This window comes from Ursus arctos, unplaced genomic scaffold, assembly GCF_023065955.2.
Source record: "Ursus arctos isolate Adak ecotype North America unplaced genomic scaffold, UrsArc2.0 scaffold_3, whole genome shotgun sequence".
Classification (NCBI taxonomy): Eukaryota; Metazoa; Chordata; class Mammalia; order Carnivora; family Ursidae; genus Ursus; species Ursus arctos.
The window spans coordinates 99,814,142-99,838,906 of NW_026622985.1; the positions used below are offsets into that span (position 1 = coordinate 99,814,142).

Sequence of the window (24,765 nt, forward strand, 5' to 3'; positions counted from 1 at the left end):
CTGAGTTGAAGGCAGATGCTTAACGACTGAGCCACCCAGGCGCCCCTATGTTTATATTTTTGAATTAATGTAGGGTTCGATACTACCATTTCTAGTTTGTTAAAGGTAAATTTTTTGAGGCTCATGGGTGTGTGAACAAATTCTTTATTCTTGTACTTGATGGATGATTTGGTTGGGCCCAGAATTCTAGACTTGAATTCCTTTTCCTTAGATTTTTGGTTGCTGTGTTTTCTGGCTTCTACTTCTGTTGAAAAGTCTGATGGCATTCTGATTCCTTTGTACATAACCATTTCCTCTCCCTGGAGGATTTTAACAATTCTTCATCAGTGTTCCAAAATTTCATTAGCGTAGGTCTTTTTATTGTGCTTTGCATTTGGTGGACGCTTTAGTGTGGAAATGTGCATTTTCAGTTCTGGGAAATTGTATTTTTTTCCTTTCATCTCTTCTGTTCACACCTTCTGAAACTCTTATTGGTTTCCGTTGCTTCAGTTACGTACAAAACATAAGAATAATGAGACATCTCGTTAAGATGCTTTTGGGAAGATAGGCACTTTGGTAGTTCGTCGAGGGAAGTAAAAGAATATGTCACTGATGAAGGCTGGAGAAGCACAGGGCTGCTCTGGGGCCTCAGACACGCCCTCGGCTGCTCCTTCAGGCACTGTGCTCCAAGGATGCTCCGAGGTTACCACTCCTTCAGTAGGAGGGATTTTGTTCCTCTTGGGCCACATGCTGTTTAGCTTTAGCTGTTTTAGTTATGGCTAAATGTGTCTGCTGTTCTGGATCTTTTGATATTTTTCTCTTTTTTGAAAGAAGGTGGGACTCTAATACTTACATGTTAATACCACTTTAAAAATGTTAACAATTAAGTCAATTAAGAAAAGACAGTGTAATTCAGAGAGTATGCGTCTTGTACACCGCCAGATTGCAGCCTATACTTAGCGATTTTGCCCGCGTGATTTAGTAGGTGCCATGAATAAGTGATCTCCTAGCTAAACATCAACGAAGTCATAGTTGCTCTATAATATTTTATATAGGAAATCAGAGGGTATATTACTACAGGGGCTTCCTAAATAAATTTAAGAGTGCTGTACTTGGTGTTGGGTAGACGTGAGTTTAAAACTGGTTTTGTTGTTTCCTAACTTTGGTTAGTTTTGTTTTTCACATCTGTAAAGGGAAAACTCGCAGTTGGATTAAAGGAGAAAACCGATGTGAAAATGATAGCTTGTTGAAGTAAAATGAAGCCTCTGTTAAGCTCTTCAGTAGTGCTGGGATTATTTCAGTTTATCAGTCTGTGTTTCAGTCAGAACAGAAGCCATGCTATGCATTTCAGGTATGAAGCTATTTTAATACAGGAATTAGAGGCTTACACAATCCTTAGAAAGGTGGACGTACAGCGGTCAGGAAAACGTTCTCGGATAATCTCAGCTCAGGAGTTTGCCTGGAAGCCCTGTGACCCTGAAGACTCTGGGAAAGCTTGGGGGCCTTCTTGGTCTGCGGCGCTGCAGGTGTTGACTTTTGACCCTGCCGATTCTCAAGAAGTCACCACCGACTCTCCCGGCTCTCGCAAGCCCAGGTGCAGCAACGCGGTTTTCCGGAGCTCCTCCCCCCTTCCCGACGGCCTCCTGTCCTGTGTGTGTGTCTTGCCTCTGCCACCTGAGGATAACTGTAATGATACTTGGGACTCAAACCTCCTGCGAGTGCCTTGCCTCGCCCCATACAGCCTAACTCAGAACCCCACAAAGAAAGGCTCTGAGAAGCGTATTCCTGCATTTCCACTGCACCCTTGCGGCGAGTATGGTGACCACAGTCAGCACAAGTGTTTCCTATGTCTGTGGAAGGCAAAAGAGGGATTGGTGGGTGGACTTTCTCCTTTTCTTTGACGTTTCTTCCCTAAATTTCACCTATTTAGCAGCTGATCTTCACCAGTTTAGAAGGTTTCACTTATTTATTTTTATTTTTATTTTTGAAGGTTTCACTTTTTTAAAAGAGGGTCTAGATTCTTGGGAAAAGAAATGGGGTGTCATTTCCTCTGATTCTAAGTCATGATGGGACCATCTCATTGGCTGAGCTAAGACCACTTGTCCTCTTCCAGGCTGCCCAGGTTGATAGAGAATCAAGGACCTACCTTTTATAGTTTCCATATTGGGAGGCAGAGCCCTGTCTTCTGTTAGGACTCACTGTGATTGATACCCAAACACAGGAAGGAGAAATTCAGTAGTAAGACAGGCAAAAATGGTCAATGTGCACTACAATTCATAAACAAAATACAAAGTTCATTTTAGGGAGAACCTCTCCAGGGGCCCATATACGTGAGAGATTACTTATTATTTACTATTTTGGGTGTGGGGCAGAGGGAAAGGGAGAGAGAGGAATCTCAAGCAGGCTCTACATCCAGCACATGAGCCCAATGTGGGGTCTGATCCCACAACCCTGAGATCATGGCCAAAATCGAGAGTCCAAAGCCTAATAGACTGAGCCACCCAGGCGCCCCAGGTGAGAGATTGTTAAAAGAATGACTGCAAATTATTTTCCGAACAACATGGTATAGGGGCTCTATGTGAATATTTTGCTTGGTTACTCAATTTGGTAGTTTTACTCTGTAGGGCTAATATGCTCACTTTCAAAGGTCTCGAACATTATCCTGATTGTTTTTTCTAGTTATAGTTTAAAGGGTCTAGATTTACTTGCCTATAAAATACGGAATTTTGACTGTTAGTGATTCAGAATGTGAGCATATTATTCACGAGAGTGATGTTGAGGCAAAAAGAAGGTTGAGAACTTTGAACTAGAGCAAAGATTGGCAAACTTTATGTCTAAAGGGCCAAATAGTAAATATTTTAGGCTTTGCAGATCACATGGGTTCTGTTGCAATTACTGTTTTGCCCTTGTAGGTTGAAAGCAGCTGTGAACAATATGTAATTGAATTGGCATACAGTGTTCCAATAAAAGCTTACTTACATAAACAAGTAGTAGCCAAATTTGGGCAGAAGTGGGTGGCAGACCCTACTTGGCCTGTGGACTGTAATTTGCTGGCCCTTGGACTACGCAACTGACAAGAACCCTACTCAAGCTAATGTTCTGTATTGTTTCTAATCCAAGTTTGGGTTCTTGGAAAAGAGGAAATAGTGAGAATGCTAAGTAAGAGAGTTGGATTAGTTATAGACATCTGGTTGCTGTGTAATTGAAAGGCGTAAAAATTCCAGTAGCCTTGTAATCTTGCTCTAAGGAGAGGTGCTCCCTTATGGAAATAGAATGAATGTCTAGCACCACGTTTGGCCTTCCAGGGAGAGTCCGTGGGCAGGGGCATGGACCACGCTTGTCCTGCGAAAGCTCATCTTCCCCCTGGTCTTCAGGGGTGCATTGTTCTTGCTTCAGCCGGCCTGTGTGGACACCTTTTGTTCTCTTGGTTCTGCTCAGTGTGGCAGATATAAACTGCAACTTTACAAAAAGGATTTATCCGTGTTCTAAAGGTGAACAGAAGGGAAATGACTGTAGGAAATGTAAGAATAATAAGAATGGGCCCAGAGTTCTTGTCTTAGTGTATTTCCTAGGATTTCGTGTCATGGTCCTTTCCATCTGCATTTTTATATTCCGTATTCCAGGGGGAAGAAAATAAGCTTGCTTTCTGCTTCGTTACATGTGGTCTTTGTCCAGGCACAGGTTCACCCACATTGAGAGTCATTCTTACTTCCTTTTGGAAATTCTAGTTGTTTTCTGCTCCCACTGTTGCTGTAGCTGTATCTCACTGCACTACTTAAATTTTTTTTTTTATTTCTTTGGTGTCAGGAGATGAGATTGCTTTCTTCAGAAAAAGCCTTTTCAGCCACAAACTTTTTCCCCGAAGCTTGCAGGGATTTACACTTGGACTGGGATTCCCAGCAGTTTTCCCTTTGGGACCTCACTGCTAGTAATTTTCCTTCCTTTGCTTCACCCTCATGTTTGATCACTTTTACCTTGCACACAGACATCTACACGTTATGGCTTGCTCCTGCATTGAAAGAAAAAACAAATACCTTTTCTCTGTCAAACGGTTGCCTTCAAGCATCTGTTCCATGTTTGTACATCATGGCCAAAGCTGCCTGAGAGGGCATGTAACCTGTGTAAAGCAATACTGTCTGGGTCCCTCTCACTTCCTGTTGACCTGTGTGCCGGAGAAATCATTCAGTAAAAGAATCTGTGAAAGAATAGCAGGACAAATCTATTAACTTCACAGCTGGAATTAGCATTTAACATTTGGTCACAGTGGCATGTTTGTTTTTTAAATGAAGGCCAGTATTACAGATAAGGTCCCCATTATGCTTTGCATGATCGCCTAACTCTTCTCCAGAGTCTCTCACAGTCAAGAATTTGGTGTGTTTCCAATATATATTTCTGTTATGTGTTAACATCAAGATGTTAAATTAAGAAATACATCTGGGTATATGTATTCGTAACCAATACATAGTATTTATTTTATGCCAGGAAGGTTAGTCTGTGGGTACGTCATTTCGTATTTTTCCAGTGTGCCTTTGGTTTTGACTTGTCGAGTGAGGAAAAAGAGATAAAGACGTGTAGATTTTTGCCAGATACTGTCAAACACAGTTTCGTGTAGGGTTTTTGCCATTTTGCACTTAACCACTAGTCAGAGCGAATGCCTGTGTCCCCACACTCTCATCAACAGTATACAGTCCGATGTTTTGAGTCTTTATCGGAAGTAGGAAATTATTCATAGTTTACTTTAAAATATCTCTTATTAAAAAAAGACCTATTGTGGGAAAAATTTCAACTTAAAAATAATTGCATCGTTCCTGTACGTCCATCATCTGGTTATACCAATATGAAATCATGGCCAGTCATATTTCATCTATATTCCACCTTCTTACTCCTGCCCCCATGAAACACTAACTCTCCATTCCTCTCCCCCTGTCCCCTGGTACCCACCAGATTACTTTCTGTAGTGGTGATTTCTACTCTTGGGACCTTGTATAAGAGCAGTCATTCATCATTTGTCTTTTTGTGAATGGCTTATTTCACGTAGCATAGTGTTGTCAAGGTTCATGCATGTTGTAGCAGGTGTCAGAATTTCCAAGACTAAATAATATCCCATTGCATGGCTAGACCACATTTTATTTATCCATTTATGCATTGGTGGGCACTTGGGTTGCTTCCACCTTTTGGTTATTGTGAATAATGCTGCCATGAACATGGGTGTATAAATACCTCTTCAAACCTGTGTTTTCAGTTCTTTTGTAAGTATACCCAGAAGTGGCATTGCCACTTGAATTTAGGGCCCGTCCTAATCCAGTATGACCTCCTCTTAACAATATCTGTAATGATCCTATTTCTAAATAAGGTTGCATTGTGAGGTTCTGGTGAATAGGTTCCCTGGCACAGGGCTCCTAAAACCCTTTGAGCTTATTGTCGTTTGTGTGCTAATGAATGATTCACTGTTTGGGAGGGTCACCTATATAGTTTCAGGATGGGGGCCAGTTGCCTGAAAAACCAACCACATGTTTAAAGGGTTAGAATTTTCAGCCTCAACCTCATTTCCTAGGACGTAGGAGATGGGCTGGAGATTGAGTTCTGTCATCTTTGGTCAGTGGTTAAGGCATGCTTATCTAATGAGACCTCCATAAAAATCCCTCAGTGAAGGGATTTGGGATAGCTTCCCACATTCCTGTGTTGGGAGGGTGGCATACCCTTACCATGGGGACAGAGGCTTTTGCCCTTGGACTCTTCCCAGCTTCATCCTGCTTATATCTGGCTCTTCATTTTTATCCTTTATAATAAACTGTCAGAGTATCATGTTTTCCTGGGTTCTGTGAGGGGTTCTGCAAGTTGTTCGAGTTAATTATTTAACCTGGGGGAAGGGTGATTGTGGGAACTCCTGAACTTGTAGTTGGCCAATAGAAGTGTGGGTAGCCAGGGCACCCCATTTGCAGCTGACCATCTAAAGTGGAGCAGTGTCGTGAGACTGAGCCCTTAACCTCTTTGTTAACTTTGGATTATGAGGGTCAGAATGGAATGGAATTGTTAAGATCTGCCTAGGGTCTGAAAATCAGAGACTGTTCAGTCCTGTACAGTCAGCAAGTCAGACTTGCTTTTAGTATTACAAAAGGTGCCTGGTGTGTAATAAGACCCATGCAACATTTTAAAAACCAAACTCATTACCTTCTACCCATCCCCAACCCCAAAATAAACCAGCACATTTATCATTCAATTCATATCCCTCTAATATTTTGGATTCAGAATACTGATGTTTTCTTTGACTTCTCTTTTGTCCTTGTCATTTAGTTGGCATGACTTGGAGTTTCTAAATGGACAGATTCCGGGGCACCTAGGTGGCTTAGTCGGTTGAGGATCCGACGTGATTTCGGCCCAGGGTTGTGGGATTGAGCCCAGAGTTGGGTTCCACGCTCAGTGGGGAGTCTGCTTGAGTTTCTCTCTCTCCCTCTGCCCCTCCCCCTGCTCATGCTTCTCTCTCTGCCTCTCTAAAATAAATAAATGAATCTTAAAAAAAAATAGATTCTGATTTATCCATTGTCTTATTTACCCATCTATTCTTTACTGTGATGTTAGCCAGGATTTTTTTTTTTTATTACTTGGTTTGTAGTACGTTGTTGTTCAGACCATTGTTTATCTGTTATCAGTTCAGTCATTGCTGCTTTTTGCTGCTAGATAATTTTTCTAAAGTGCAATCATGTTGCGTATTAAGTGTAGATTTCTCACACTGATTCTTCAGCAGTGCCCCAAATCTACCTTTTCAGCATTTATTTTTCATGTTGCTTCTCTCCATGAATGGCTGTTTCAAACCAGCAAACTATTCAGTCTTCTGGGCTTAAACAGCACTTTTCACCCTCTCTGCTGTCTTCCCTGTATGCCCATCTGCTTGTCATAAATCTAGTCATTGCTCATCCTTCATCTCTGTTACTGTAAAACCAAACTTCACTTTCCCCAACTCCTGTCATGCTGTATGCATTTTTGTGCGGGGGGGGGGGGGGGCGGGGGTGGTGCCTGGAAATTAACCTCAAAGTATCTCCTGGGTTGAATAAATTTTTACTTGAATTTCAGATATTCCATTGATTTTTACTTCAGTGGCTTTTTTTTTTTTTAAGATACATATTTAAGTAGGCTGCATGCCCAGCATCGAGCCCAGCGCAGGGCTTGAACTCCTGACCCTAAGATCAAGGCCTGAGCTGAGATCAGGAGTCCTACGCTTAACTGAGGCACCCAGGCACAGCTTCAGTGGCTTTTTCTGCTGATAAATTTAAATGGTATGAAATTTCATACTTCATTAAAAACATCTAAAAACATCGTACCATCTTGTTTAAAGTTTGCACGTTGTATGTTCAAATGTGTGCATAGATAAACACTTAGAATGATGTTCATTTGGTGTTATGATTGTTATTTTTCTTTCTTTCTTTTTTTTTTTTTTTTTTTTGAGAGAGCTCTAGCCGTGGATGGGGGAGAGAGAGGGAGAATCTTGAAATAGGCTCCATGCCTGCAGCAGAGGCCGATGTGGGGTTTGATCTGACCTTGAGATCATGATCTGAGCAGAAGTCAGGAGTTGGATGCTTAACCAGCTGACCCACCCAGGTGCCCTGTTATTTCTGATCAGAGAAATTTGGGGTGATTTCAGTACCTTTGTACCTTTTAGGTATTGCAAGAAGGTTTTATGATTGTATATTACTTTAGTAAGTACATTGCTGTTATTCTAAGAAAGAAAATAGGTTCTGTAAAAATGTAAGGAAAAGTACAGAAGACAATCTGTAATTGATTCCATACAGAAAGATAACTGCCATTTGTGGTCTTGCTTATATCCTTCCAGACACACATACACGTATATATCTTACACATAAAGTGGTGCATTATACTGCATGATACAGTGCAGTGTTTTCCCCCATGTTATATTATTGTGGACATTTTTCCATGTCAGAAAATATAGCAATACTAGTGATAGTTCTTATTGCTGCCTAGTATACAATTGCAAGACTGTATTTTAATTTTACCTCTCTGCTCTGTAGTTTTTTTTGTTGGGTATTTGCTCCATTTCCACTTTTCCCCTGTTGATAAAATATGCTTTGGTGAGCATCCTTGTCCATACAACAGCTTTCAAAGTCTTAGAGACACCCCAAGACTATTTCAGAGTGTCTGTGAGGGCTATTTTCCTAAGAGTGCTGAGATCCGATGTGCCTTTTTTATTGTGCTTTCATTCGCACCAATGTTGCAAAAGTAATGGTGAGTCATTTTGTTGCCTTAGCATAATCAGGGCAGTGACCACAAACTTAGAAGTCAGGCCACACAGAAAAAAAACAACACAGCAGTTTGTTTAGGAAGATCCTTGATGAAGCAGTAAAGTTATTAATTTTATTAAATCTTGACCCTGAGGTACATTTAAAAAAAATGATATTGTTTGGGGCACCTGGGTGACTCAGTTGATTAAGTGTCCAACTCTTGATTTCAGCTCAGGTCATGATCTCAGGGTTGTGAGATCCAGCCGTGCTTCTTGGGCTCCACGCTGGATGTGGAGCCTGCTTAAGATTCTCTCTCTCTCCTCTGCCCCTCCCCACCTCCCTCCCTCTTAAAAAAAAAAAAGTTTGTGACAAAATGGGAAGTATGCATAAGGTGTTTCTGTCACTACCACCTGGGGCTTCTAGGGAAAGTACTTTTCTGATTGAGTTGAGAGCTGAATTTGCTGTTTGTTGTTTTGTTTTTTTCGTAGAACACCAGTCTTACTTGAAAAGACAACTGACAAAACTAGAATTATTCAGACTTTAGTAGTTGGCAGATGTTTTCTTGCAAATGAAGTGAGCCTGTCTATTCAAGGGAACAACTGACAGTATTGATTGCCAGTGAGAAAATCCAAGCTTTTGAGCAAAAATTAGAATTTTGAAAAAGTTGTATTTGCTGTGGTGAACTTGAAAACGTCCCAATACTTGAAGACTTTTCTGATGAGATTGGTGGTTCTATTAACAAATGTAATTTTTGATATTGAATAATGAAAGGTGTCCACATTTGAAAGCACAGCATAACTCAGTGAACCAGTATTTTCAAGACGTTATACAATCATTCATGTTATAAGATACATTAACAGTGCAAGACATACCAGTGCATTTGAACAGGTGAGATGAGAGTATGAAATGTTCATTGATAAGGCTTCAGATTCTGCATTGCAAATAGCCTTTGAGAAACCACCACTTGTCGAGTGTTGGCATAGTATCAAGAATATCTGAAATTATCTGAAAACACTTAATGCTCTTTTACAGCGTCACATATATTTGAAGTTGGATCTCTTTCATGCACTTCAGTCAGAACAGTATATTGCAGGAGATTGAATGCAGAAGCAGATGTGAAAATCAAGCTGTCCTCTATAAAGACAGATGTTAAAAGAGTTTTGCAAAACAAAAATCCTTTTTTTAAAATACAGTTTTCATTAAGAAATGTTACGTTAACATGTAATGGGTTTATTGTTTCTTTTACATCAATTTGTGAATAAAATATTTTTTAAATGCCTTGGTTTTAATTTCTAATACAGTAAATATTGAAAGAGACAACCCATGTACATTTTGTTTTTAAATTAAAAAAATTTGAATATAATCAACAAAATATTACGTTTCAAGGTTACAGCAGTGATTTGACGACTGTGTACCTGTGCCTCTGTACCTTCTGGGTGCTCACAAGTTTAGCTCCCGTCTGTCACCGTACGGGGCTATTACAGTGTCCTTGATTATATATATATATATATTTTTTAAAGATTTTATTTATTTATTTGACAGAGATAGAGACAGTCACAGCGAGAGAGGGAACACAAGGAGGGGGAGTGGGAGAGAAAGAAGCAGGCTCATACCGGAGGAGCCTGATGTGGGGCTCGATCCCATAATGCCGGGATCACGCCCTGAGCCGAAGGCAGACGCTTAACCGCTGTGCCACCCAGGCGCCCCAGTGTCCTTGGTTATATTGGCAGTGCTTCCCAGGTACATTTTAATGCGTTTTACAATGACCATTCTCTTTAAAATTGTAATCAGCCTGGTTAGCACCTCCTACTGCCCTCTTCCTTGTTTTCCATATATATATATTTATTCATGGGGTTTTGGTTTGTCTCTACCTGTTAGACTCTAACCTATATGTGGTGGAAATTTTTATCTTGTGCACCCCTGTATGTCAGGTGTTTAGAACAATGCCAGGCATACAATAGGTGCTCAAATAATTGTTGAATGAAGGATGTGGGTTTCACGACCTCAGTTGTGTTCATAGTTTCTTCTCACCTTGCACTAATCCTTGTTTTGGAATGATTTCATAGCTAATTATCTTGGACATTTTATGGGGGTCTCTCCTTTGGAGAAGTATTTAACTGTTTTTTCTTCTAATTTTGACTTTTGTGGTTTTAACTGCAAGAAGTACTTATATAGCAAGATGACAGTTAAAATTCCTTGTGGAGTATCTTCTCTGATGGATTGTGGTGGACTGGGGGCAGGGATTCCCAACTCTAGCTGTTGTCACACTTGGAAGCTTTAAAAAACAAAAAATAGAGCCCACTGAATCAGAATCAGGGTGGGGCTAGGGATCGTATAATTTTTAACAAGGTTTCTAGGTGATTGTTACCTCGGCATAAGGGTTTTCTGTCCTCGGTAGAATTAGGCGTTGTAATTAGCAGTGTCTGCCAAGGGTGATTGTGACCATTAATACCTTCACTGTGAACTGATGTGAAAAAAGCCACGAACAAGCCATTCTGGTTATAAAATGTTGGGACTTTGTTCTTCTTGTTGTAGCTGCGGAATGCTGTTTTCATGAAGTGTGTAATTCAGGGGAGGAAGGAAAACTAACACAGAAACCTAACAGAAAACGAACCACAGAAACGTAAATTATTTTATTTATTTTTTAAAAAGATTTTTATTCATGTGAGATAGAGAGCTCGAGAGCGAGCAAGAGAGAGAACGCGAGTGCATGAGTGGTGGGGAGGGGCAGGGGGAGATGGAGAAGCAGGGCTCTCTGCTGAGCAGGGAGCCTGACTCAGGGCTTGATCCCAGGACGCTGGGATCATGACCTGAGCCAAAGGCAGATGCTTAACCGACTGAGCCACCCAGGCACCCCCAGAAACTTGAGTTAGTTACTTACATTTAAAAACTAGGGAACAATCCATATTTTTGTCTTCTCTTGAAAAGTTGGAATCTGCCTTCACTGGGCCTGCACTTCCTGTAATATGTGGTAATGCTCTAAGCAAGGTAAAGTCCTGCTAATTTGACGTAATTCCCACCCAGTCTGCTTTGGTCATTTATATTCCCCTGTGTACTTCCTGTAGACGTTTGAGTTTTTCATCCCTGACCAAAGTTTCTTGATTATCTTTTTAAAAAACGGAGTCCATTGAAGTGTAATTGATATACAGGAGATTGCATATCTTTGAAACACACAATTTGGTAAGTTTGGATATGTATATACATCCATGAAACCACAACCACAGTCAGTGTAAGGAATGTGTCATTGTCAGAAGTGTCTTTGTGTCCTGATTCCAGCTGCTGATTCTGTTACTGTTGTAATGGTACCATTTTATAAGAAGGAATCTGAGAACATGTGTTCTGGTTTTTGTCTGGCTTCTCTCAGCATAATTATTTTGAAGGTCATCCATGTTGTTGAGTATGTCAGTATTTAACTCTCCTTTACTGCTGAGTAGAATTGTACTCAAGGATATTCCACAATTTGTTGATCTGTTTGCCTGTTGATGAACATTTGGGTTGTTTCCAGTTTTGGGCTTTTACCAATATTGTGCCTATGAACATTTGTGTACAAGCCTTTGCATGGATTTATATTTCTTTATCTCTTGGGTAGTTATATAGGAGTGGAATGGCTGGATCATGTGGTAGGGGTATATTTAACCTTTTAAGAAACTGCCAAAATGGGGCACCTGGGTGCCTCAGTTGGTTAAGCATCTGCCTTTGGCTTAGGTCATGATCCCAGGGTCCTGGGATCGAGTGCCGCAGTGGGCTCCCTGCTCAGTGGGGAGCCTGCTTCTCCCTCTCTCTCTGCCACTCCCCCGTTTGTGCTCTCTCTCTCTCAAATAAATAAAAAAAATTGTAAAAAAGAAAAAAAAAGAAAAAAAAAAAAAGAAAATGCCAAACTATTTTATTAAGCGGTTGTATCGCTTCTCATTCCTGTCAGCAGAGTGTGAGTTCAGTTGCTCCACACCCTTGACAACACTTGGTATAGTAGGTCTTAAATTTTAGCCATTCTCATAGCTCTGTCCTGGTATACTGCTGTGGTTTTAATTTACATTTCCCTAATGACAGTGTAATGTTGAAAATCTTTTCATATGCTCTTTGTCATATGTACATGTTTTTTGATGAAGTCTGTATTTAAATATTTTTCCCCTTAAGGACGCCTGGGCAGCTCACTTGGTTAAGCATCTGAATCCTGGTTTCAGCTCAGGTCATGATCTCAGGGTTGATGGGTCCCTGTGTCCAGGCTCCTCCCAGAGTCAACTTGAGATTCTTTCCCCCGTTCTCCCTCCCCCTCTGCTTCTCCCCTTGCTTGCGTCTCTTTCTTTCTCTCTCTCTCAAATAAATAAATAAAATCTTTTTTTTTTTTTAAAGATTTTATTTATTTATTTGACAGAGATAGAGACAGCCAGCGAGAGAGGGAACAGAAGCAGGGGGAGTGGGAGAGGAAGAAGCAGGCTCCCAGCAGAGGAGCCTGATGTGGGGCTCGATCCCAGAACGCCGGGATCACGCCCCGGGCCAAAGGCAGATGCTTAAGGACTGAGCCACCCAGGCGCCCCAAATCTTAAAAAAAAAAATTTCCCTTTAGAAAAAGTTGGGTTTTTATTGTTGAGTTTGAGAGTTTTTAATATTTTTGCATGCAGGTCCTTTATTAATAAACATATACTTTGCAAAGATGTACTGTTATTTTGGCTTGTCTTCATTTTCTTAATGATGACTTCTGGAGGATAGAAGTTTTAAATTTTGATGAAGTCCAGATTGTCATTTTGTTCTTTTACTGATTGTGCTTTTGCTGTCACCAGTATGTCCTTGCTTGACCCAAAGATCACAAAGATTTTTTTCTGTGTTTTTGTAAGGAATGGATCCAGGTTCACTTTTTTCCCCCTTTCTTCTTTCCATCCTTCTCTCTTTCTCCTCCCGCCCTTTTTTTCCCATATGGTAATCCAATTCTTCTAGTACAATTTGGAAAGGCTGTTCTTTGAATCTTTGTAAAATATCAGTTGTCCATGTATGTCCAGGACAGCTGTTCTGTTCCATTGGTCTATTTGTCTATTTTTATACCAACACCACAGTTTTCATTATTACAGCTTTCTAGTAATTCTTAAAATCAGATGATGTTAGTTCTCCAACATGTTCTTTTTTCAGATTTGTTTTGGTTATTTTAGGTCCTTTGTATTTCAGCATGAATTTTAGAATCACTTTTTAAATTTCTACAGAAAAGTTGCTAGGATTTTGATTGGGAATGCATTGAATCTATAGATCAATTTGGGGAGAAATTGACATTTCAGTAATAATGAGTCTTGACTCGTGAACAGGATCTCTTGATGTGAGAACAAAGGCAAAAGAAATACAGAAAAAATTAACTCCCCTTACAACTTGCAGCCCATTGACAAGTTCCTGGGATAGGCAGGGTGACCTTCCTCGAGGAGCTCGGCCACCTCAAGATGAATACTTTGCTGCAGGCGAAAGGCAGCCTTAGCTTGACATTAGCCTGACCTCCAGGATCCTGTAAAAGTCTTTTTGGAAATTTCCTTTATCTCTACCTCCCCCCCAAAATATGTGTTGGTGGCATCCTCCAAGCACATGGCCCACCAGTACACATCTGAAGAGTCTCATGACTGTGGTTTTCCTAGACAGTAGTAAGTGGCCCTTTCCTAACAGCAGCTAGCCCCTCGAGGTCCTGGAAACCTTGCTTCCAAATTCCTTAGAGACTTATGCTCTCCCTGACCCCCTCCCAACTTGAAAGTGTATAATGGGCCACTCCTTGCGACCCCAGTGCAGCTCTTTCAGCGCATGGCTCCTGTCCCCGTGCTTTAATAAAACCATGCTTTTTGTACTGAAGACGTCTTAAGAATTCTTTCTTGACCCCCAACTGCAACATTTCACATCACTGTCGCTTCATTTACTTTATGTCAGCATAGTTTTCATAGTTCTTAATGTACTGATCTTTAAACATCTTCTATCAAGTTTATTCCTAGTATCCCATATTTTTTATGTTACTGCAAAGTTTTGACTTTTAATTCAGTTTCCAATCGGTCATTACTTGTATGTAGAAAAACTCTTGATTTTTTAGTATTGATCTTATGTTTCTCAACCTTGCTCAATTCACATACTAGGTTTAGTACTTTTTGAAAATAGATTCCATATGATTTTCTAAGAAGTTGATCACGTTTGCTATGAATAAAGACAGTTTTACTTGTTCCTTTTCAGTCTGGATTCCTTTCATTTCTTTTTCTTGTCTGGTTGCACTATGTAGAGCTTCCAGTACAATGCTAATAAAGTGGTCGAAGTGACGATCTTGACCTTGTTCCTGATCCCAGATTGAAAGCATTCAGTCTTTACCAGTATTCTTTCTATTAACTGATTTCTAGTTTTATTATATTTTCGTCAGAGACTATGCTTGGTGTGATTTTGTCCTTTTTAAGTTTATTAAGAATTGTTTTATGCCCTAACGTATACCGTCGACTATTTTCTATGAACACGTGAGAAGAATGTCTATTCTGTCGTTGGTTGAGTGTCCCGCATTTGTCTTTTAGGTCTGATATCCAATATAATCTCATCTTAATGATTATATGTGCAAAGACTCTGTTTCTGAATGAGGTCACATTCATAAGTGGGGGAATAGGGAGAAAGGACTTTGACATGTCTTTTTAGGGCATGCAGTTCAGTCAGCTACACAGAGTCAGCTAGCAACAAATTCCTCCTGTTTTTGTTTATCCGTGAATATATTTCACCTTAATTTTTGATATTTCTGCTGGATATAGAATTCTTTGAGCACTTTACTTTGTATAGGTCTCTGACAGCTATGTGTCTGATGAGAATCACCTGTTAACCTTACTTGCAGTTCCCTTGTTAAGTGATGAGTTGTTTTTATCTTGCTGCTCTTAGGGGCCTTTCCTTGTCTCTGAAACATTTTGACTAGGGTGTGTGTGTGTGTTCTACCTCAGGTTTGTTGGGATTTCAGGATTTATAGATTAATACTTACTAATAAATTTGGGAAGTTTTCAGCTATTATTTCTTCAAATATTTTTTCTCTTTCTCCTCTCTTCTCATACTCCTATTACACATATATTGGTATGCTTAATGGTGTCTCATGTTTCCCTGAAGCTATATTCATTTTTCTTTATTTTTTTCCTTTTTGATCTTTGGATAGGATAATTTCTTGATCTCTTTTTAGGATATAGATTCTTCTGTCCGTTTAAATATACTGTTGAGCCCCTCTAGTGAATTTTTCATTTCAGTTATTTTTCAATTCCAGAATTTCTTTTTGATTCTTTATAATTTCTACTCATATCATCTATTTGATGGAACAGTGTCATCATACCTTCCTTTAGTTCTTTTTTTTTTTTTTTAAATATTTTATTTATTTATTCAACAGAGATAGAGACAGCCAGCGAGAGAGGGAACACAAGCATGGGGAGTGGGAAAGGAAGAAGCAGGCTCATAGCAGAGGAGCCTGATGTGAGGCTTGATCCCATAACGCCAGGATCACGCCCTGAGCCGAAGGCAGACGCTCAACCGCTGTGCCACCCAGGCGCCCCTACCTTCCTTTAGTTCTTTAGTCATGTTTCATTTAGCTCTTTGAATGTACTTACAACAGATTTTTCTGTTAAATCTAACATCTGGTCCTCTCATAGACCGTTTCTGTTGCCTACTTTTTTTTTCCCAGTGGGATATGGGTGATGCTTTTCCTCTTTCTCTGTATGTCTTGTACTTTCTTGTTGGAATTTGAACATTTTAGATAATGTATTGTGTCCACTCTGGGTGTTGACCTCCCTATCTCCCACCCCTGGGCTTATTATTTTTACTTGCTTGTTTACTTGTTGGTGATTGGCTAGGTTGTTCAAGTGAAGTCTGTTCCATCCCCCACTCTATTTTGGGTTGTGTGAAACTTCTGATAGCACTCCTCAGAGGCCACAGCCTTGGGAATGTAGTCACTCTGGGAGAGTAGTGAGTTGGCTGGGTTCTTTTCTGAGTGTCTCTCTCTGATCACACCTTTAGCAATGTCCTGGGGTGTAATTTGCTTTGTAAATTGATCCAGTTAAATTCAGGCTCCTTTGGATGGTATCTGGGGTGAGTGTTTGAGATCCGTTTTAACTTAAGAGAGCCCTTCCCACCTGTCTTCCTATTTGTCTCTCACATGGTAGGCAGCCAGAGAGAAGTTCAGTCTTTATGTTCATGATTGAATTGTCTTTTGACAATTCAGTTCTTACCTCCAGTGACTCTTACTTTCTTTCCCTTTACCTCTCTCCACAGTTTTGTTTCTGAGAGTACCTTTTGGCTAGAATTTTTTTGCATTCTGTTCCGTGAAGTTGGCTCATCTGAGAGAGTTTTGGAGCTCTGTTGGTCTAAGCCTTGCTTTTCTCCTTGGGCAAACCGCGAGTCACAGCTCTTGTGCTGTGGGTGGGGACAGTGGTGTACTTGTCTCTCAGTGACATCCTCGCTTTGGGAGCTGAGTGCCTGGGTGGTGGGGCTGGGGCGGGGGGGTGGAGTAGCTCTAGGTCTCCTTGTCCTACGTGTCTCTCCGTGCGAAACCCCATGGATTGGGTTAGGAGCTGTATCTGGGCCTTGGGGCCTGGATGGAAGGAAGAGGGGAGCTCCTGCCTCTCAGTGGCACTCACCCAGAACTTAGCCCAGGCCTGTGCACCAGGGACAGGATGAGGAATGCGGAGGTCTGAGTTCTTAGCTGTGCCAGTCTGGAGTAGAGTTGAAGCCCCACTGAAGTGGGAGGGAGAGGAGGGAATAATAGGTCCTGGTTCAAAAGCCACAGATTCTTGCAGCTGTTCTTTGAATAGATTTCTTGGAAAAGTGTTTTTCATTTGATGTATGTCTTTAGAGTCAGTTCCAGAGACCTTAAATGGTCATGTCATTAAAAATAATAATTTTCAAAAATATTTCAATAAAAATATTTTCCATCAGGGAGTGGGGTTGGTGGTGCTCCCCGTGTCGTCATGCTGGTCGTGGAGCTCCTCAAGGATACCAGTTTTCTAGTACTTTGTTCTTGGATTTTTTTTTTTAAATCATTTGTTCTGTTTGGAAGTGTGTGGTTGGAATTGGTGTATTATTACCTTATTAGAACTCTTGCTAGTTTCTAGCCCTGGGCTGGGAAACTTCCTGCAGCATTGTTGGTGTTTATTGTCTGACTCCCCTCAGTAGGCCCTCTCTGGGGAGCTGTCTGTCTACCGCTGCTCCTCAGGCCTCTGGCTCGCGTGTGTATCCAAGAGGAAAAACTCACATTCTAATTCTGTTTTTCCTGATAACATTTTTTTAAAAATGAGATACACACTTGGTGTGGGGAAGACGTAAAATGTCTTACTAATGATTTCTGTATTGGTTACATGCTATAATCTTTTGGATATGCTAGGTTCAATGAAATATGTTGTTAAAATGCCACCTGTTAAAGTTTCATTCTTTTTACTTTTTTTTTTTTTTTTAATTTTATTTATTTATTTGACGGAGATAGAGACAGCCAGCGAGAGAGGGAACACAAGCAGGGGGAGTGGGAGAGGAAGAAGCAGGCTCACAGCAGAGGAGCCTGATGTGGGGCTCGATCCCAGAACACCGGGATCACGCCCCGAGCCGAAGGCAGACGCTTAACCACTGTGCCACCCAGGTGCCCCCATTCTTTTTACTTTTAAACGTGGCTAATAGAAAACTTACATATGTGACTTGCATTTTATTTCTGTTGTTCAGCAATTCTCTGTTATCTCTACTTCCCCTAAAGAAGCTCTTTGTTTTCTGTGGTTAATTTGGAAAAATATAAAGATTGGAAAAATATTATAAAAGTATCTTTAACTTTTAGTAAAGCAGTAATTTTCCCCTTTCATGTAATTGTAATATAAATACTGAAAAACTTCCTTCGTAAGGAAAATATCTTATTAAAATTTATGATTTAAAAAAAATTCTAGTTAGTGATTTTTCATGCCTAATAGTGTTCGGTAGCTTTGTACTTAAATTTTCTTTAACTTTTCTTTTGAGAGAGAGAGCGCGTGCAGGTGCACATGAGTGGAGGTGGGGAGGGCAGAGGGAGAGTGAGAATCTTAAGCAGGCTGTATGCCCAGTGTGGAGCCCGCCACAGGGCTCCATCTCACAACCCTGAGATCATGACCTGAGCTGAAACCAAGAGTCAGACGCTCAACCGACTGAGCCACCCAGGTGCCCCAGCATTTATAATAGTTGTGTGTGGAATTTCTGTATTTATTTATTCATGATGAGGTAGGGCCCCCTAAGCCGCTTCCCCGCTTCAGGGGGCCTGGCATGGAAACTTAATGGAGGGCAGGAGATTCTCAGTGTGTTGGGGGAGGAGTTGGGCAAGGACTCCTCAGCAGGGCCTCTCTCTTCCTCTTGTGCCCCTGCTAGGTCCAGGGGGCTCTTATTTCTCAGAGGCTGTGTATACCGTAATGTCCACCACTCGGTTGCTGTGGTCAAATTCATTGTCATACCAGGAAAGGAGCTTGACACAGTGGTCATTGAGAGCAGTGCCAGCCCCGGCATTGAAGGTGGAAGAATGGATGTCAGTGTTACAGTTGCAGGAAACAACCTGGTCCTCAGTGGAGCCCAGGGTGCCCTCGAGGGGGCTGTCCAATGCCTGCTTCACCACCTTCTTGATGTCATTGTTTTTGGCGGCTTTCTGAAGGTCAGATCCATGGCTGACACGTTGGGGGTGGAGACAGAGTAGGCCATGCCAGCGAGCTTCCCATTCAGCTAGCTCAGGGGTGACCTTGGCTACAGCCTTTGGTGGTGCCAGAAGCAGCAAGGATGATGTTCTGGGCAGCCCCTCGGCCATCAAGCCATAGCTTCCCAGAGGGGCCGTCCACAGTCACGGATGACCTTGGCCAGAGTGGCCAAGCAGTTGGTGGTGCAGGAGGCATTACTGACAGTCTTGAGGGAGTTGTCATACTTCTCATGATTCATGCCCATCACAAACATGGGGGCTTCAGCAAAAGAGGTAGAGATGATGACCCTCTCAGCTCCACCCTTCAAGTGAGCACCAGCCTTCTCCGTGTCCCCAGCGGACTGCACAACATACTCAGCACCAGCATCACCCCATTCGATGTTGGTGGGATCTTGCTCTTGGCCGATGGAGATGGGCTTTCCATTGATGACAAGTTTCCTCGATAAGCCTTGACTGTGCCGTTGAATTTGCCATGGGTGGAATCGTAACTGGAACGTGTAGACCTTCACCGTTGTGTCTGGGGTGCAGCTGACACTGCATAAGAAGAAGTGGCCATCTGTCAGATAGTAAGGAGCAGAGAGCCAGAACTTTTACATTTTAAATGTTACGTCAGGAATCCTTAAAAGGAACAAGTTGTTTCAGTACACATCTTCCTCAGCTTACGGGGTTCTGTCCTGGTAAGCCTGCTGTAAGTTGAAAATACTGTAATTTAAAAATGCGTAGACCTAACCTGCTGAACATGATATTATAGCTTAGCCTGGCCTACTTTAGGGCAAAATCATGTAACACAAAGCCTATTTTATAATATAATGAAGTTGACTGTGTTATGTAATGTGTTGACTACTGTACTGAGAGTGACAGAATGGTGGTGTGGGTAGAGATGGTTGTTAGTGTATTGATTGTTTACCTTCATGATCCCTTTGCTGCTGGGACCTGTGCCTGTTGCTGCTCACTGCCCAGCATCATGAGGAAGAATCATACCGTGTATTGCTAGCTTGAGAAAAGACCCAAATTCAAAATTTGGAGTATGGTTTTTACTGAACGCATATTGCTTTTGCAGCATTGTAAAGCTGAAAATCGTAAGTTAACATGTAAGTCAGGGGCCGTCAGTATTTGAATATCTGTGTCTGTTTTAATTTAGTAAGACTGACTTTCATGGCCTGTCTTTCACAGATGATGACTTTGACCAGTTTGATAAGCCCGGTGCAGAGCGATCTTGGAGAAGAAGAGCTGCAGACGAGGACTGGGACAGGTACGGAAGATGGTTACTTGTAGTCCGTGCTCATTTCTCTCATTCTGCCACTTGGCTCTGCAGATACATATATGTATTTTTTAAGATTTTATTTTTAAGTAATCACACCCAGTGTGGGGCTCAAACTCAAAACCCCAAGATCAAGTGTTGTGTGCTCTACAGACTGAGCCAGCCAGGTGCCAGTATGTTGGCTCCCTGATGCTCTTTCCCAAGTGCGCCTGTCCCTGCTCGGCTGAAGTGAGGGCAAGGGCAGGCCTTCCAGGTAGAAGGCTTTCTGGTGGGCTCCAGTTCTAGGCCTGTATGTCTTTAGGGCCCTGGTTGTCCGTTCTGTCTCTGTTTTTGCACAGTGGTGGTGTTGATTTGGTGGATTCCCAGAGGTATCATTGCCAGGGTTCTTTTGTTCTGTAGCCTACCCAATATTTGGCTAGACTTTAAAATTTTTGCCAATTTAATATGTGTATAATAGTATCTCACTGGAATTTAAATTTTTATTTCTCTGATTACTGGTGAAGATGAAAGTATCTTTGGGGACACACACACATGCACTAAAGGTGTTAAAAATGTTCATAGTCGTGATAAATGTCAGTTCCGTATAGTGATTACTTCTGGTGAGCAGCTCTAGTAGAAGTTAGAGGGATGTGTACTGGGAGAAGTACATGGGGGCATAGTCTGGGTGGTGGGGTTCTCCGATGAGGATTATTCTTCACACTCTTTTTCTTTTTAAGATCTATTTCTTTTGGAGAGAGAGCTCGGGGGAGGGGCAGAGGAAGAGGGAGAGAGAGAATCATAAGGCTTCATGCTAGTGCGGGTCCCATGCAGTCCTCCATCTCATGACCCTGAGACTCACGACCTTAGTGGAAACCAAGAGTCAGATGCTTAACCAGCTGTGCCACCCAGACACCCCTACGTATTTATTAAGATCTTAAATATTCTGTGCTGAAAATGTAAAAAAATTACCTTGTAGTTGCAGTCAGAAAATCTAATAATAAAGGTAAATAGATCTGAATAAAGAACAACAATGATCTTCTGCAGTAAAAAGAATTACGTGATTGCCGTTTGAAAACTGATGCTCCAGGAGTTTTACAGAATAATCTACATTAAAAATTATATACATTAAAAACTTAGAGCCTACATAAAGATAATTATTCTTTAGTGGCTCTTAGGCAGTCTATAAAAATTACTTAGAGCTTTCAACAAAATCTCCTGTAAGAGAAACGCCCCTGCTGGAAGTATTGATAAGTAGTTGTGTTTCAAAGATTGTGATGGGGAGGTGAGTAAAAAATGTGTTTTAGTAGTTCACTTACCGTTTGGATTTTCTCTTCTGTCGGTTGTCTATTCATATCTATGTGTATTTTTCTTATGGCTGTTTGTCTTTTCCTTATTGGTTTTAGGGATTCTTTATGCTTTCTGCAATTTATTTATTTATTATTATTATTTTTTAAGATTTTATTTATTTATTCGACAGAGAGAGACAGCCAGCGAGAGAGGGAACACAAGCAGGGGGAGTGGGAGAGGAAGAAGCAGGCTCATAGCGGAAGAGCCTGATGTGGGACTCGATCCCGGAACGCCGGGATCACGCCCTGAGCCGAAGGCAGATGCTTAACCGCTTTGCCACCCAGGCGCCCCTGCAATTTATTTTTTGTACTTGGAGATATCTCCTCCCAGTCGATGATGTGCGTTCCTTGAAACAATAGCCTTCAGGTGGATTTTTATAAATGATCAAATGTATAATCTTTTCATCTATGGCTTTTGTTTATTTTTTTATTAAAATATGAACAGTGTCCTTTGGAATCATTTTCAGACTTGGAGGAAAGTTGCAAGAGTGACACAGACACTCTTATGGGCCCTCAGACTTCCAGTTGCTTCTTGCCACGTCCGCCTGCTGTCCTCTGTGCCCTCTGCGCACCCGCTCACTGAGGTCCCCCCCTTGCCCTGCTGCGCAGTGGTCTGAGGGCATCAGGCCCTGTGCTTCCCATGTGCCTCAGCATGTAGTTTTCCTGGTGAGCTTCCCAAGAACAGGGGCATTCACTGGATCATTTCAAAATCATGAAGTTAACAAACACAGAATTGTGTTTTTTAATCTACAGTGGTTATTCAAGTTTTGACAGTTCTCCCAAAAATGTGCTTTATAGCCAAAAATGAGTTTATTTTTTTCTGGTTCAAGTTTCTGTTCACGATCATGCAGTGCATTTTGTCCCCTCTTTATACATCTGGAAGAATTATGTATCCTTGCCTCTTAGGCCTTTGACATTTTTGAAGAGGACAGGCCCTTTATTTTGTAGACTCCCCTTGGCATGGATTTGCAGGTGTCTCTTCAGAATAGATTTAAGTTGTGTATTTGGTCAGGAATACTCGTTGGCAATGCTGTAGGCTTGCCGAGGGCATCACTTAACGGAGGTGTGTGATAAAGGTGTTTGCCACTTTCTGTCCTTAAGAGATTTTTCCCTGCCCTGTGTTCTGGAATGTTTTGCATGTTCCTATGAAAATTGTGAAATGTTTTTATTTTTTATAGTTAAGATCTATAATTTGCCTGAAATTGATTACATTGATTGATTTTTAACTTATTGAGAATTTCAAGCAAATGTGTGAATAGACTGCTACAGTGTACCCAGTGTACCATCATTTAGCTTCAACAGTTATTGGTTGGTATAAAGCCAGTCTTGTTTTATCTGTTAATTTGTAACGCTCCTCATGTCACAGACATAAGTTCATCTGAAAATATTTCAGATTGTATTTCTCTAAAAAATAAAGGATTTACAAAGACAACCACAACAGAGTTATATTTTGAAAAACTCCCTGGATGTTAATGTCTTATTACTGACTGTCTCATGTAAGTTAAGTATCCGTGTATCACACACACACACACACACACACACACACACACACACACACACAGTGTGGGTATGGGTCTTTATGCTCTTTTATAGTTTGTGGAGTCCATAGTAGATCCCTTGATTGCAACTGATGGGTAGGTTTTCCAAGTGTTGTTTCATGTGTAGGTTTTCATGCATCTTTTTTTTTTTTAGTTCTCTGCAACTTGCTGAAGAAACAAGGTGGTTTGTCTTGCGGCGTTTCTGCTTTTGCTGGTTTGTCCCCTGGAGTGTTGATGTGTTCTTTCATCTCTTGCAGTTTCTGTAAATTGATAGGTCTAGGAGTTGATCTAGGTTTAGGTTTGAAAATGGGCAGGAGGATGGATGATCCCAGTTAACTTCTGCAAACTGTTTGTCTCCTCTGAGGTACTAAATACGTACTTGATTGTTTACTTTTATTTACCGGTTTTCTCCAAAGGTGAGTTTTATTTTTGAATCCTTTCCAACTCATAGATTTAAATACTGCATATGTATTTTAATTCATTGCAGTTATTTTTATTAACATTTGAACCGTTCCTCGGGGCGCCTGGGCAGCGCAGTCGTTAAGCGTCTGCCTTTGGCTCAGGGCGTGATCCTGGCGTTCCAGGATCAAGTCCCACATCAGGCTCCTCCGCTGGGAGCCTGCTTCTACCTCTCCCACTCCCCCTGCTGTGTTCCCTCTCTCGCTGGCTGTCTCTCTGTCAAATAAATAAATAAAATCTTAAAAAAAAAAAAAAAATTGAACCGTTCCAATATCCGCTCAGTGGGACTTTCAGTTGTCAAGAAGTAGTTGGCTTTCTGCTCTCACGGACATTCTCGTCCTCCCTGTTGTGAATGGCAGCTGTCCCAGCATGATTTACCAACAGGCGCCTCCTTTCTTCTTTCATTTTCAGTGCGTGTTTGCATATGGAGGTTCTATATCTTGTGTGTTTCTTTGATATTTTAAAAACATAAAACCACCTCCTCAGTGTACTGGATAATAGAGGGAGAAATTTGAAAGTTAATGAGAAGAGGGAGTCAGAAATTGTTACGACCAGCTCTTGCCGCGATGCTGCATTAATGGTGTATTTGAAAGAACCTGGTGCCGTTGTTGAACCAACACCTGAAGTTCTTAAGTTTCTTTTTTTCTTTTTAAAGATTTTATTTATTTATTTGACAGAGAGAGAGACAGCCAGCGAGAGAGGGAACACAAGCAGGGGGGTGGGAGAGGAAGAAGCAGGCTCCCAGCGGAGCAGGGAGCCCAATACCGGGCTGGATCCCAGGACACTGGGATCACGCCCTGAGCCGAAGGCAGACGCTTAATGACTGAGCCACCCAGGCGCCCCTGAAGTTCTGAAGTTCTGAAGTTTCTTTTGAAGGATGTGCTTGTATCAATCTGTATCCATGCAGGAGAAAGACCACATACTCGAGGCTCCAACTGGAAGTCCTTTGATGCCGGGCTCTGTACGGGAGGGTGTTACAGAAGCAGTAAGAGTTGCTTGGGTGTCAGGGCGTAGCCCGAGGCCTTAGGGGAAAGAAGTGGCATCCTAGGGCCGGTGGGAGGTCTCAGTGGTAGCAGTAGGTGGGGCTGGACTGTGTAGGTGTCAGGGAGGGGGCAGTCTCTCTCCTCCTGGTTGGTAATGTTCCATTGGGTCATCCCATGGGCTAAGGCCATCCAGAAGCAAAGGCCGGGGGAGCCTGCACGAGTCTCCCCAGAGAAAGCTTCCGGAAACGGAGTTGGGAGAGACCAGAAGAGGGTGGCCTGGAGGGGGCAGGCACACCGAGGGAATGGACTGAGTGCGAGGTTTGTTGTCACTTACA

The 24,765-nt window shown here is 41.6% G+C and overlaps 1 protein-coding gene across 9 annotated transcripts in view; it reads left to right on the forward strand.

The window, feature by feature from the left end:
* RBM33 (RNA binding motif protein 33) overlaps positions 1-24,765 on the forward strand; it is a 131,186-nt gene that overhangs the window by 5,699 nt on the left and 100,722 nt on the right. For all 9 annotated transcript variants that reach the window (XM_026479211.4, XM_026479212.4, XM_026479216.4 and 6 more), the window contains exon 2: positions 20,038-20,116. In XM_026479211.4, coding sequence (XP_026334996.1) covers positions 20,038-20,116 — 79 coding nt within the window. The remainder of the gene's footprint in view (positions 1-20,037; positions 20,117-24,765) is intronic.